This window comes from Ahaetulla prasina, chromosome 2 (genome assembly GCF_028640845.1).
Source record: "Ahaetulla prasina isolate Xishuangbanna chromosome 2, ASM2864084v1, whole genome shotgun sequence".
NCBI lineage: Eukaryota > Metazoa > Chordata > Lepidosauria > Squamata > Colubridae > Ahaetulla > Ahaetulla prasina.
In genome coordinates this window covers 232,088,546-232,104,404 of record NC_080540.1, presented here as the reverse complement: position 1 = coordinate 232,104,404, position 15,859 = coordinate 232,088,546, and the positions used below count along the sequence as shown (strand labels likewise).

At 38.1% G+C, this 15,859-nt stretch overlaps 1 protein-coding gene across 1 annotated transcript in view; it reads right to left on the bottom strand.

Moving 5' to 3' along the window:
* RORB (RAR related orphan receptor B) overlaps window positions 1-15,859 on the bottom strand; it is a 154,818-nt gene that overhangs the window by 49,046 nt on the left and 89,913 nt on the right. The window contains exons 2-3 of the mRNA XM_058169002.1: window positions 5,102-5,187; window positions 3,333-3,474 (exon numbers count right to left, since the gene is read on the bottom strand). Of these exons, the coding sequence (XP_058024985.1) occupies window positions 3,333-3,474; window positions 5,102-5,187 (228 nt within the window). The remainder of the gene's footprint in view (window positions 1-3,332; window positions 3,475-5,101; window positions 5,188-15,859) is intronic.

Below are 15,859 nucleotides of genomic sequence, written 5' to 3'. Positions count from 1 at the left end.
AGAGGGAGGGAGGGAGAGGGAGGGAGGGATGGAGGGAGAGAGAGAATGAGAGACAGAGAGAATGAGAGAGAGAGAATGAGAGAGAATAGGAAAGAGGGAGAGAGAGAATGAGAGAGAGAAAGGGAGGGAGGGAGGGAGAGAGAGAGAGAGAGAGAATATGAGGGAGGGAGGGAGGGAGGCTGCTGTTGACCAGGGAAAATGTAGCCCTATAGAAAATGCTGGACTGAAACTTCTATCAACCCAAACTCTTAGCTATCTTGACTGGGATTCATTTGATCTCCAATCCAAAAACATCTGGCGGCATCACTGCTGATCCACAATAGACACTATAGAAGACACCTGTATGAATAAACATTTCTTTCTAGCTTGAGGTAATATTTGGCTACAAAAGAGACATGACACTGGGTAGGTACATGTCGTCTATGGAAATCATCCAGGTCACAGTTGTCTCAAAGGTGCAGAGGCACATGTCCTTTCTCTGGGGAATGCTCAGGAAGTAGCATTTTACTACTGAAAAGGGACTATTTCCGACATTCTGGGATCTTTAATTTCATTGTCACTATTTGATCCGCTGCCATTATGAGGGCTGGAAAACGTTATGGGGTAGGAGATTTGGTCTTCTTAATTAAAATAAAATAAATAAAATATGCAGGATAAATGCTTTTAGACTTGCGAAAAAATGGAATAGAGCAAGGACACATCACTAGCAGCTGCATTCAAGAACTTTCATATTTACTGCATTGGAACCCTTAAGAACATAATGGAGGAAAGCTTTAACATAACATAATTTCTATTGAAAAAATGCAGCTTCTTATATACTGTATTAACACTATTCAGTCTTTATTCTTAGGCTTTATTCTTCCTAAAGGGTTATTGAAAATATTCAAGAAATTGTGTTTATTTTCAAGGCAAAATATATTAACTGTAGTAGACTCCCTTCTCCTATGCATTGCACTGTAGTTCAGTCCCCTGTCTCCTTAAAAAAAGAAAGTCCCAAACAATTCCACCTAAGTTGTTTTTACAATATGTATTTAACCACACCGATTTTCATATCATCATTTTGCTTTCAGCCATATTGGAACATAGTCCAATGTCTTTCTTCTTCCTCCATATTTGTAAAAGACTGACTCTGGTGAACAACAGTAAAATCAAATTATGGAAACAATTAATCAATGAAAAAGCAATGGTTAACCAGGAAGAGGCAACCCACTATCTGCCTTGTGCACTCAGCTTCACAAAGTAGTCCTCCTTCCACCTAGTCCAAGGCCTGGGGGAATAGCTGAGTCTTTAAAGCGTGTCTGAAAAAAATCAAGGTTGGGACGATTCAGATCTTGTTGCTCCAGATGACAGATATTATGACAGAGAAGGCAAACTTTCATGATTCCATCAGGTGACACTGTTAAATGGACGGACCTGCAACATGCTGATTCTGTCTGAATGCTGTACTAGACCAAGAAGCCAGTTTGGCCGATGGCACTAGGTGGGACACTGAGTTCTAGTTATGACTTAGTCATCAAACCAGCTGGGTGATCTTAGGCCAGTCCCCCTCTCAGTTCTAGGAAGAAGACAATGGCAAAACACTTGCAAAAATCTTGCTAAGAAAACTGCATGGATTGACTCAAAGGTCAACACATACATGCTATGGAGCTTTATAAATAATAAGCAGCACCTTGAATTATGGCCAAAATCTTATTGGCAACCACGGCAGCTTGTTAAAAAGAGGAGTTGTCTGGGCATATGGAGGAATGTCCATTACTGCTTGCACTACTACACTGGTACAGCTGCACTTTTGAATGTTCTTCAAGGACGTCTCACATAAAGTTGTTTTTGCTTCCTTCTATAATGTCCAAGTTGATTATGATACCAGTCAGGCAGTAGTGGGTTCCACTTACCTTTGCTACCAATTCAGAACTGTGAGCGCTTGCACACGTTAATCCACAGCTCAACCAGTCAAGGCTGGGAGCGTGCAACAAGTCAAATGTATATTGTAAAGATGTTGCTTGAAGTGAAGACGTTATTCAGGAATAGGTTGTATGGAGCCACACCTGTCCAGACCAAGATTGAGTCAAAAGCTGGGGACCGTTGGCAGAAGGCGTATCCTCGCAGCTCTGACAGACTCAGTCCAATTGGCTGACAGACGAGGACAATACATTCTTGGATGCTGTCTCCACTACAATGGAGAACCTCTGTGCATGCGCAGAGCATCCATGATGACATCCAGGTGGATGGGCGGAGCCTTCTGCTGCCGCCACTACCAGTTCTACCTAACTGGAGCGAACTAGTAGAAACCCACCACTACAATCAGGGTTGAGGAGTTCTGAAAAATGTTTCTGATTGACAGCACTTTCAGCCTGTCATTCAGAGAATGCAACCAATTCAGGCTTACTTTCTTCTCTTTAAATTTGCCAGTTGCTAAATGTTCTGTATCCTAGTTAGTAATGTTACTTTACCCTTTGTTTCATAAAAACTAGAAGGAAATAAACAAATATTTTTATTTATTTATAAAATTTATATGCTGCCCATCTCACCGATAATATTTCCAGCATTTGTCCCTCAAACATGCACCGCCAATACAAGTATTTGTTCACATTATCAATTGTAATGATTATGATTGGTGGCTGAAATTTTTCTTTTTTGTGAATTTACTCAGTGCACTAGTATCTTGTTTCTAGTCATGCTTCCTTACAGTATTCTGTATGCTGCCTTGAGTCTTTTTTGATTCGGTGACCTTATCCCTCTCCCTCTCCCTGCCCGCCCCTCTCATCTCTCATCTACCATCTATGAAAAGTTTAAGCTGCGCATCTCAGTCACATAGGGACCTTGTGGACTCTAAATAATAGTTAAAAATAAATAATAATTGTTTAGGGAGTTTAAAAAGTTTCATCATCATAGGCTGCTCTTGAGTCTGCTGTGAGCATTGTTTGTGTTTTGAAATTAAAGAATTCTCTCAGTTTAATAGACAAATGTGGTGGTGGGGGGATGGGAAGGGACCTGTTAAATGCATAATGCCATATGCATAAAATAGCAAGCACCGTATTCCAAAGTCTTTTTAAACCAAGATCTGGTAAATCCCATTATAGTTGTTGAGAAATTTAGCGTAATGCTTATCAGCAATTCTGTTCCAAATTTCCATTGTGACATCTTGTACTTGGATTAATTTTACTCTCTGTTTGACATCATAACCCCTCTAGTTACAAAGCCTTCTGTTTGGGAAACAGCAGGGATCCATGTCACTGAACAGAAAGATGCCTTTACTTTGGGAAAGGGAAAACAGACTGCAAGAAAGAACGGTTCCAAAGACTGATCTGTGAATCAGAAATCTAGGGCTTTACCATCTCGAGACATTCCCAGGGCAAGACACTTCTGCAGTCGGCAGTGTTGGCAGCGATTTCTGTTGGTTCTGTCAATTAAACAGTTTCTCTGCCTTGGGCAGGAATATGAGGCATTGTTTTGCTGACTCCTCCTGAAGAATCCCTAGTGAGGAGAAAAAGAAAGACAGCTAAATCTCGGTATTTAAGGCAACAATTCAGAACCATCCTTGCAATTAGTGTCTGGCTGCGTTATAATTTTGGAAATTTGGCCAGGTCCGGATAAAGTTTGGGGTAATAATGAATGTTAGCCTTAGTGCTTTCACATACGTCTCTACTAAGGTACGATACTCTGAATAAGGCTACTCCATCTGCATTCTCAACTTAAAAGTTTCTCTCACAGTTGTTGCAGAGGTTACATTTGGATAATTTTAAACCCTTTCCCCTAGAACAGTGATGGTTAACCTTTTCGGCACCAAGTGCCGAAACTGGAGTGCGGGTGTGTGGTCCCGCAGTGGAGCACCAGAACCCGAAAGAGAACAGGAGGCCAGTGTGCATGTGCACGGTGCATGGGCACGGTGGCCAGATGCTCTTCTGAGTTCCATTGCATGCAGACATGCGCACTGGCCAGCTGCTCTTTTTCGGATTCTGGCACATGCACGTGCGTTGGAAAGTACGCAAGCGTGCAACAGAACCCAGAAGAGCAGCTGGCAACGGTGCAGGTGCCCACAGACAGGGCTCGGCATGACACCTCTGGCACGCGTGCCATAGGTTTGCCATCACAGCCCTAGAAGCTCCAAAAATTTTGGAGGGATTGTCAGGATACAAAAGTGAGAAATTAATGATATTAGACAGAAAAGGGTGTCTCAACCACAGAACTTTTCAGATGGGTGGATTTCAACTTCCAGAATGCCCTACCCATCATGGATTTGAAATCCACACAGCGAGTTTGAGAAGCACTGTAGAGTGTAGAAACAGATTTCAGTCAAGAGTTATCTCCAAAACCTCTTGACTGGCAGTGCTCAATTGTACAATCTATAAAAATGATGAAGCTACTCCTTTTTATTAACCATATCTTCAGACTTCTGGAAAACTTGATATCCTTAAAAAAAGAAGAAAGGAAGAAGCAGCATGATCTGGTTATGAAGGAAGGAAGGTTTTTTTTTTTCCAGCTTTGTGAAGTACTATTCAAATCTTAACTATTATTACTCAGAGGTGAATAATATGAGTTGCTAAAATTTTGTAATCTTACAAATGCTTACCGGGAGCAAACCCTGTTCAATAGAGTGATATTTCAGAATATGTGGAGACTATGCAATGCCTTCTTAAATAGAAGTTTCTGATCCATTTTATATTCAACACATTTGCTCTCCTCCCCTCCCCACAATCTGTGGCAAGTATGGCAAACTGAAACATCCTGCTGCGCTGGCAGTTTTTATTTCCCCTGACTAAGCCAAACAGAGGGGAACTCAAGTCTTTTTCATTCAAATGTCATAATTTTTTCTCATTCGAAATAGGAGCTAGAAGCAAGACTTGAGCTAAAGAGATGTGTGCATTTATATTTGTTGAGAGGCTGTTTTATATTTACAGAGAATGTGTTCTTTTTACGCTACTTGTACATGTCCTGAAACATTTCGGAAAAAGACTACATGTGTAGTCTTAAGATCATGGACAACAGCTGACATTTTAGTACCGTTCTGAAAATCCTTACTGAAATGATTTGCGTTTAATCCAAATAAGATGGAAGTTGCCACAGAATGCAGTGACAACACAGACATATAAACATTACATACCTTGCAGCCTTCACAGGTGATGACCCCATAGTGTATTCCAGAGGACTTGTCGCCACAAATTTTGCATGGTATCACTTCGATTTGTGCTGGAAAAGAAAGAAAGATTTGGTGCATGTTTCTGCAATTCTCTCTTTTTCCTTAATTTTGCATCATGAAATAGATAGCGGAGGAAGCCCAGCCCGTCACTACGGAATTCTATCCTATAGTGCTGTGACTTCTCAAACACAATTTCACTGTAAATAATGTAGGGCTAATCCAATTTCTTTTTTCAAGCTACTCTCATCTCTCTTGACAGCGTGCTTCACAGATTTCATCTTGCATTTACTTGTCTTGCTGATAAGTCTAAATTCTTCTTTTGATAATTACGATGATATACGAGAATATGATAATGATATTCTTCTCTAGAAATTAGCTTCTCGCTTCTCGTCAACCTTCTAATAATTTTTTAGGCAGAAATCTTGACTTTTCCTAAAGCCCTGGAGGACGAGTAGAGAAATAACAATGCCTTTCATTTGCACCTGGCACAATAAAGTTCATTTCATCACAATATTGATCTACAATTTTCCCATAAACTATTATAATAGAGATATCCAGGTCATCATAAAACACCAATCTTGTTCTGTCCCCCTTCGCCTCCGTTCGAGTGATGGCTTAATTAGCCGACACTATCAGCTCTGGCAGAAAAATAGGAAGCGTCTGCCAAGTGTCTCTGTTATCCCCCTTGACGCCAGTGAGTCACCCAGGAACAAACTTCAACTCTTAGTTAATCAGTTGATTTGCCTGCTACGAAGAGGCACAGCAGCTTGTGCTGCCTTTATATCCTGTGGGGTGTGGCTCCATGACTCAGCACTTCCTAGGCCTGCCCCACCCCTACTTCTGTTGTTCCGTCCTCTCCTGCCTACGAAACCTAGGGTCCAACCAAGCCTGATTGCCATCACCTGGGTCTGAAGGCGTGGCCTGGGGGGGGGAAAGAGTCAGGGGACGGAGGCCTCGTTATCTCTTCCACCTGGCCTGCCTCTGGCTCCTGGAGCTGAGCCAGGGAAGCCGGTGCTCCCGAGTTAAGTCCTAACAGCCCTTCCCCCTCACTTTCCAAGTCACTTTCTGGCAGAAGGCCCGGCTCGGGGGGCACAGACACAACAAATCTATTTATAAGCGTCTGTGAACTTTTATAAATAGTTTGTACAGGGGAAGTCAGTGCAATTCTATTTGCCCATACTTCCTTCTTTTCTTATATAAAAGGTAAAGGTTCCTCTCGCACATACGTTCTAGTCGTTCCCGACTCTAGGGGGTGGTGCTCATCTCTGTTTCAAAGCCGAAGAGTCAGCGCTGTCCAAAGACGTCTCCGTGGTCATGTGGCCAGCATGACTCAACGCCAAAGGCGCACGGAACTCTGTTACCTTCCCACCAAGGGTGGTCCCTATTTTTTCTACTTGCATCTTTTATGTGCTTTCGAACTGCTAGGTTCGCAGAAGCTGGGACAAGTAACGGGAGCTCACCCCATTACACGGCAGCACTAGGGTTCTGAACCGCTGAACTGCCAACCTTTCGATCGACAAGCTCAGCATCCTAGCCCCTGAGCCACTGCATCCCTTTCTTATATATACATTAAAGTGACCATCTAAGCATTATCAAGAAAAAGGATAAGAGTTGCATTAAAATCACCCTATAATAATTTACCAGTTTGGTATAAATTTCAGTATAATGTGATGTATAATGATACAGCCATTATATTGTTAGCCTTAGTTTTTGATGGCCTCTTTAGGTTCTTCAACTTTTGTACAGGTCTCACTGAAGGACGTCGGGCCAGTCATTAACTTTCAGTCCAAACCATCACACCAAGTTGATCAGAGGATTAAATGAGGGATGGTTCCATATAAACAAGCTTCAGCTTTTCAGAGAAAAGCTGAGAACTATGTAAGGACTAAATAATGGGAATGGAGTTGTCCAACAGGTCACTAAAGTACGTATCAATCTGCATCTCAATGGAAACCATTGACAGATCACCCTCAGATTCAGATTTTATTTTCTTGTAGATTTTTTTAAACCTAGCCATGGCCTTTCCATATAAGATTGCCCTAAGACATTTTTTCCATTAATTGGTTTTAATGGGGGAAAAAAATCTTTACCCTAGCATCACAAATATCATCCATGCAGACATAAAATTACTCATAGAAACCTAAAAGCCATGGCAACAACAACATATTTATTCTAAAGCTGGTTCAGGACATCTTTATGAGGCGTCTGAATGGAGTTAAGGATATAAAAGAAATATGTGATCTATGAGGCAATAATGAATAAAGTATTCATCCCTCTGCATTCAAATGTTCTTGTGAAGAAATGTATATATGCATTTCAGAAGACATTATCTATGCTACTTGAATTCAGAAAATTGTATGCAAAGCTCCATATATTATGTGCAGAAAACACTAGATATTAGTGAAAGTTCTGAATATTAACAAATGAAGATTTTTTTTCAGAAGGTATATAATAATCAGCTGGATTTCAAGTGGTTTGTGCATCCCTGTCTGAAATTGTTTCCAATAAGAAAAATTAAATAATGTGCTAGAGAAAATAGCTGGAAGCTAGATTTTCGGCTGTTAACTTTTGATTTTTTCCATTTGGGGACTATTTTGTACAAACAGGCATAATTAGATGATAAAGCTCATCACATGAGAATTCTACCCTGTTAAAAAGTCATTTATGAGTCAGCCCTAAGGACTTCAATCAAAGGCATTCAAAGGTAATATGGATCAAGGCCCTTTGTGTACATGCTATATAAAGAAGAAATCTCCTGCTGCCACGCTTCACAGTTACCTAATAGACTACTCAGGAAATTATGCCAATTAAAAAAAACTCCAATAATTATGCAAGTACATTGCCCGACAATCAGGATGTATGGGGAAAGTTTATTACTATATAAAATTATAATGTATAGCAATGATTGCTTCTGGACTAACTCATAAGCCAGAGTCACAAATGATTTATATGCGCACATTGTATATGCATGAATGCATTCATTATGGACAAATGAATCTGGAATCTGGAATATGACAAGAAAGAGGTTTACCAGGAAAAGATTTAAGAAGAGATTGGACAACCAATTTTCTGAAATGGTAGGGCAGTGATGGTGAACCAGTGATAGCTATAGGAACGTGGTGGCTCAGGGGCTAGGATGTTGAGCTTGTTGATCGAAAGGTCAGCAGCTCGGCGGTTCGAATCCCTAGTGCTGCCGTGTAATGGGGTGACCTCCCATTACTTGTCCCAGCTTCTGCCAACCTAGCAGTTTTGAAAGCACGTAAAAATGCAAGTAGAAAAAATAGGGACCACCTTTGGTGGGAAGGTAACAGCGCAGTTCCGTGCGCCTTTGGTGTTGAGTCATGCCAGCCACAAGACCACGGAGACGTCTTCGGACAGCGCTGGCTCTTCGGCTTTGAAACGGAGATGAGCACCGCCCCCTAGAGTCAGCAACGACTAGCACGTATGTGCGAGGGGAACCTTTACCTTACATATTCAAAGCACTATGTGGGTTTTACAGAGTATCATGAATTTTCTTGAGATAACCCCTAATGTATGGAGATTGAAAGATACCAAGGCTTATTTCCTTCCAGAAAGGAACTAAAAAGTTCTCTCTTGAGTCTCTTATCTCCAGCTCCTACATCAGATATACTTGTGTGCTCTGATCACATTGGTGCCATCAGACAATTCTCTCTTCCTTTGAGACACCATAACATCTGAACTTCATTATCTACTCAAACTTCAAGTCTCAACCCAGAGTCCCATGAATGAAGAGCTAATGGTTGGCTGAAAGGTCTTATATTGCTCTTGACAGCAGGGATGGGAAATGTTACTACAGTCCTGTTCTGCAGCTTTACAGCATATTTCTATTATTATAGGGACAACTAACGCAAGAGAGGAAAGGAAAAACAGGCAGCCTTCATGTTTTGCAATCACAAACATATGCTAGGAAATGCAGGCAGCAGCATTAGCCCTTTTTTCTCTCGAGAAGACTGCAACACAGTTTAAGGACTTGTAACAGAAACTTGAATCAATTAACGGCTGAAAGAAAAAGACGTGACTTTATTCCTGAAACATCTTGAATTACTGTAATTAACACACAGGGTACCAGGTTTCCTTTGCAGATTTAATGATGGCCAGCATCTCCTACATCTTGTTGACATTGCAGCTTTGTTTGACAATTGAGAACAAGGTGTCCCTCCAACTCAGCTTTCCCCCCATGGAGGTAGGCAGATAAGTGATAAATTAGTTTAGCCTATCCTTCTTTCCATTCAGCCGAAATGAAATGAAAATCCCCTTTTCCAGATTTATCCAAGCACACACATTTGACATTTTGTACAGGTTTTGTGGAATGAGGGCTTGGTTTATAAAGAAGGCATGCTGAATAGGTGGAATGCAATCTGCTGAAATCATAGAGAAGGAACAATATTTTTCTAATTTTCTTACTGTTGCCTTCTATGTCATCTTATATACTGTCCCAGATGTCCCTCTCTTGTACTTTATGGTAGGAAAAATGTAAAGCAAAGTTGCATAACCCAATCCAGAATCCTGAACTGAATTAAACCATGTTGATTAAATTGGATTACTATTTAAACCTTTTTGTCAATCAATCAGACATGAGCAACTGTTACCAACTACAATTATGAAAAATGGCACTGCAACTTACATCCATAAACTTGGATGTAAGTATCTAAATCATAGGTACACATTCATCACTTGTTTCCCTTGTTCCTTACTGTGCCTGGTTCTGTAGAGATCTAGATAATTCTTTTTAAAAAATTCTTCTTATATTTTCCTGCATATCACAACACAGAAAGGGCCAATTTAGATTATACTGTATTAAAATATAGTGCATACTGTTCTGTATTAATTTATAAATGGAAGTGTTTATGTTGCTGTACATGCCATTTTTTCTCACTCAAAGCAAGATTAATTAATTCAATGTATTAATTACCAGAGTCAATATTTATTTATTTATATTTCTGAACTGCCCATCTCCCTCAGAGAAGGACTGTGGGTGGTGAACAATAAAACACCAAAATAAAAAAACAGTATATAAAAATTAAAATGTTGGAGTTAAAATTTTAAAATTAAAAAATTGAAAATAATAAAATATTGAATGAGGCAAAGATAATTAAACCCTTTTCAAAATTATTTGACAAAGGCAGAGCGAATGTTTCTGGCTATCTAAGGATATTCTGGATAGCTAAGGAGGATTTGAGCAGGCACATCTCAAAGGGTATTTCCTGTCCTTTCAGGTAGGCAAAATTCAAAGATTTAAAAACTGCCAATGTTATAAAAAGTAAAAGGCTAAAATATTTATAGACTAAAGAGTCTTTACCTGGTGTCCCAAAGATAAAATAATTAGGAAGTCTCTCTTGAGAGATACTCCATTTTCTACTTTCTACCAGTATATTAAAAAAGATTCTTTACATAACTGAAAATTAAATGAAAACATATTCACTAAACGCAAAATATTTTTATTTACAGGAAACCTTATATCCTTGTTTTGTACAATATACAGCAAACATTGTGTACATATAGTATTTTCACACACATAACGTATATATAAAATATTATTTTGCATATTAAAAATACTAATGATACCCAAGTGCTGATGATGTTACCTAGTTACCTGCAAGAAAACCATCAAGCTCAGAAACCATCAAGGACCCCACAGTCCTCCTCCTCTTCCTCTTCCTTTTCCACTCTGCAAACCCCATCTAACACTGGTGATGTTTCCTAGTTTGGTAATGAAATGTCTGTATACTGATCATTTGTCATTTCAAAATGGAAATGCAATGACAATTTCTCATTAATTAAGTCTTTGTTTGCAAGCTAGGGCAATCAAATAACAAGGGTTCAAGTATAAAACAAACACTCAGTGCTTTCTTAAATAAAACTACGCACTGTCCATATTCTGGATTGTTAAAACGCAATTGAAATAGCAGACCTTAGAGACCAGAAAATGGAAGAGAAACAAGTATGAACAAAAATAGAATGCTGTTTGATACAATTTATTGCCATTTAAAGTTTCCTGTAAAGATGTTGTGATAGGAGTCTTCACTGACAAATTACAAAGTAAGAGTGGATGTGGTGGCCTATCACATTTTGTAAAATGAAGAAGCAAAAGGAGGAAAAACACATCCACTGCTGGAGTCTGCTGAACATATGTGAGCACCAGAATTGTTCGCAAACAGCACTGTTTTTGGTACATCTTTTTTTTTTTTTTTGTCATTTAACATAGTATGATTTGTTCGAGGAGACGGGAAGAGGGAAATCTAACCAGAACTGTTTGCAGACAAGCAGATGTTAACTGTTTGGGATTAAATGGTTCTGCCAGAAATTTCTGTTTTATTCAAACAGCCTTAAACTGCATTCCTGAACACTCTGCTGCCTACTAGGAGCAAGCTCTATTAAATACGGAGAGATTTATTTTCAAGTAAACAAGGATAGGATTGCAGAATATTCCTACAGTTCATGAAGTTGCAATTTAAATGCTTATCAAAACTGAGCTAATATGCCCTCTGATACTTTGGATATAAGAATATGGGAACAGGAAATGGTTTGGTAGGAGCTAATTTTTCCCAGAGTTACAGAGGCTAATTTCTGCTGTAATCATATAAAATATTATTGGTTTTATTATATTGGTCAACAACAATAAAGTTTATTACCACCTACTTTACTGGCTTTATTTGAACAATTAAATATATATTGTTAAGTTTCTTCTTCTGAAACTGATCGTTCCTAAATGTGATTAACTTATGGTTGTGTAGCCTGTCAACTGATCAACAGCATTTACATTTTCAATCTCTAGCTCATCATATCTCCATTATCCAACTTGTGCAGTCCTAGTACCTCAATTCTAGAATATAATCAGGAAAAAAAATATTTCTAAGATTAAAGAATAGACTGTTAAATAGAACAACTGGTAGAAAGAATTTTGCTTTAATTTCCCATGAAGACCAAACACCTAAATCACTTTTCTGCAATCCACCACTTCCAGAAGTATTGGAGCTTCTGTTCCTAAAGTCTCAGCCAGCCAGCACATCTGAAGGACAATATATTGAGAAAGACTGGCATTTAAAGATTATCCACTGTATACTGATCAGTTCTATCATGGGCTGAATTAGGATGTGCCAGTGAATTATTTCTTGCCTCGTTGATCTTTCTTGCTCCAAGGATATTGACGGAAAGCTGCATTTAGCAAAAGACTAAATGATTCCATTCATTTTCGTACCTCTTGCCCACTTATGACCCATCAGAAGGATAAAAATAACTTCATCTTTTGCTCTAGCATAATGGGCAATGTTTGGATATGATGATAGCATCAGTGGGCCTTCTAATCAATTCTTAGAATATCTTCTTGTAAAGTCCTTAAAAAATAAGATTCAAGAGAATTCAAGCCCTGTTAGTTCAAGTCTCCCTGTCAGAAATACTGATTGCTTGGTAAAAATACAGATTTTGAAGATATCATGACAAGATAGTACATAGTATTTTGACACACACACCAGGAACCATCTTTATACCACATTTAGCTTGTAATGGGATGCTTCTCCTTCAGCATTTGTTATCACTGTGGGAGACTGCTTTCCTTGCAAAGTCTTTTTATGTAGCAGGCTTAGTTGTAGTCACTTTATCTCAGGAAGAAAAGCAGAGACTAGAAAAGGTACAAGAAAAGGCAGATTATCAGGGGACTGGAAAATCTGCCTTACAAGAAAAGGTTGCAATATTTCATTTCAAGAAAATGGTGAATAAAAGTTAATATAATAAATATATAAGATTACGCATGGTAATGGAAAATGCATATGGAAATTGTTTTCTTTCTTTCTTTCTTTCTTTCTTTCTTTCTTTCTTTCTTTCTTTCTCTCTCTCTCTCTCTCTCTCTCAGGATTTCAGAATCTAAGACAAAGTAAATGATGGGTAATAAATGATATTTGGTATATTTATGGAGGATAATGTTATCCACATCTTATCAAGATGTTGCCAATAGGTTCAAAAGCAACACAGACCCTATTTCATATGGGCTTTTTTTGAGTAAATATTTGATTAGTAGCTGGTGTTTTAATTCAGTGTGCTCTGTTTATGTTTTTAACCCAGTGAAAGGAACTTTGGAGAATTGTGAGGCTATTTTGGTTTTTCTACAGGATAGGCAGAACTGAGTTTGTTAAACTACTAGATGTTATAACTGCAGAAGCAGTAATCATCATCCATGGCACTGATTATCAGGCCTTCTTTGGGAATTTGTCCAATAATGGCTTACAATTACAAGATTTCTTATTAATCCATTGCTAAATGTAATTTACAGAACTGTAAAGAAAAAAGGAAGAAAGAAAAAGTATCAGTAATAATTGATTTTTATGAAAAGTCTGCAATGGGCTTTATATATTTCTGTATAAAGTAAAAGGAACACATTTTATAAAGCAGAATGGAAACAGAATAGTTGACAATATGTAATGCAGGGATTCTAATATCTGTGTATTTAAAATGTTCATTGTGGATTCAATTGGTGGAATTAAACTGTAGTGTAACATTGAAGACTACCGGTAATTATTTTATTTTATTTTTAAAAAAGAACAGTTCACTGTTCCATCACAAACATAATCAGTCTATGGAGAGCTTCTGTATACAGTTTTTAGTTTGGGATTGGATATTATTTTTACAAGTGAAATTGAATAATAGCTCCCAGTGTGAAAGAGAATATATCCCCTTGGACAAAAACTATAGAGAATTAACTTATTTATTTCTAGAACCCTATCTGGTCTCAAGTGTTTGGAGTAATAAATGGCAATACATTGTAGGTTGGAACTTTACCATGCTATGATAGTTATATTTGGGTCCCACTGAAATCCTTTTGAAAACGCATCCATAACTCATATAAAAACCCTTTCTTTGTAGCATCCAGTGCACAACATAAACATGTTGGAAAACCGCACCTTGTAGGATCATTATTTATATCATTATTTTGAAAAGCAGATCAAAATATAAGACAATGACAGCTAGTGAAGTGCTGCTGAAATAAAATATGACAGGTAAGAAGAAAAGACCAAAATTCAAAGAGCTGTTTCTTCTTTCTTTGGATGGCACACAGTCCAAGTCACATTAAAATTGCTTTAAAGCAGCTTGTCAATCTGAAACTGGGGTCTATGGTATTTCTTTGGATCCAGACCAAGGGTGCAGTTTTCTTAAGGCCAAAGGCTGTGCTTAGCCTTTGAATGGCCAGGGACCACACTCCAAAAAGAATGCTCAGTCAGAAAAAAGCAAAGCAAAGCGAATTGGAATAAATTTAATTTAACCTTAAACCTTAAGGAAAGCATGCATTATACTGGTGATAAAATTAATACCTATCAGAATGTGTGAAAAAATACCTGGCCAGTTTAATATCAAACCTATGGTGTATATTGTATAGAAAGATAAGAAATAATATCGATAATAATACAAAGACCTGCAAAAAGAATTAGAACAACTGTGGCAAAAGAAAACAAAGATAATATCAGTAGTAACAGGCAACTTGGTGCAATCCCAAAACATCTGGAGTACAGTTTGTATACCACTGGTATTGACAAAAATCAACATTGGTCAATTGTAAAAGGCAGCATTGCATGGAACAGGATGCAGCTTACATCCTGCAACAGTACCTTTAACATCAACAACATCATCAGTCTATCCCAGGTTGCTGGGAAGTACTCGACAGGTGGACAAAAATGCCAAATCCAGTCCAAACATCTGACTGACTATGCTATAAACCATAATAGTAACTCAACTGAGCATAGAAAAGAAATAATTTAAAATTGATTTATAACTTGGAAGAACAAGCCAATGCATAACCAAATACTTGACAGATATAGAACAGAAAGTTGATTTTAAAAAAACCTCACTTGGAGTTCTCCTGCTTGAGCAGGAGGCTGGACTAGAAGACCTCCAAGGTCCCTCCAAGCTCTATTCTATTCTATTCTATTCTATTCTATTCTATTCTATTCTATTCTACTCTATTCTACTCTACTCTACTCTGTTCTGTTCTGTTAAAAAAAGAAACAGAAGGCTTTACTTAAGCGACTCAAGAACAAGACTTGCCAACTAATTGCATGAAAATTCAGCATATAACAAACCACAGGAAATATTGCCTTTGTAGAGAAAAGAATGAAACAATTTATCATTTCATCAGTGGCTGCAGTTAAAATTCACTAACTAACTAATAGCAGTGTCATGACTGAATTGCCAAAATTATTCATTGAAAACTTTATTGTAAGTTGGATTTAAATGTTACAAAAATTTCTGGGAACATCAAGTAGAGATGGCTTTGGAAAATGAGGTGGGTTAAGATCTTATGAGACTTTAAAATCCAAACCGACAGGCATTTTGTTTATAACATGCCTGATATAACAATCATTGAAAAGAAGAAAGTCTGGTTTGTTCATGTTCCTATTCCATATGATGCTACGATTAATGGAAAACAACTGGAAAAAATTATGAAATCTTGGAACTTGCAGATCAAAGTTGGATACTTTATGGAAAAAGAAATCCATCACTATATCAATGATTGGAACTTTTGGGGCAATATTTAGAAATTTTGAATTTATCAGACCTGAACATCCTAATTTTATTCATTTATACACACACACACACACACACACACACACACACACACACACACACATATGTAGGTCTTGGCATATTCGGGTCTTTTCCTGTGTAAGGTTGAAAGTATCTTGGCGACGTTTTGATGAGGTCTTACTCATCATC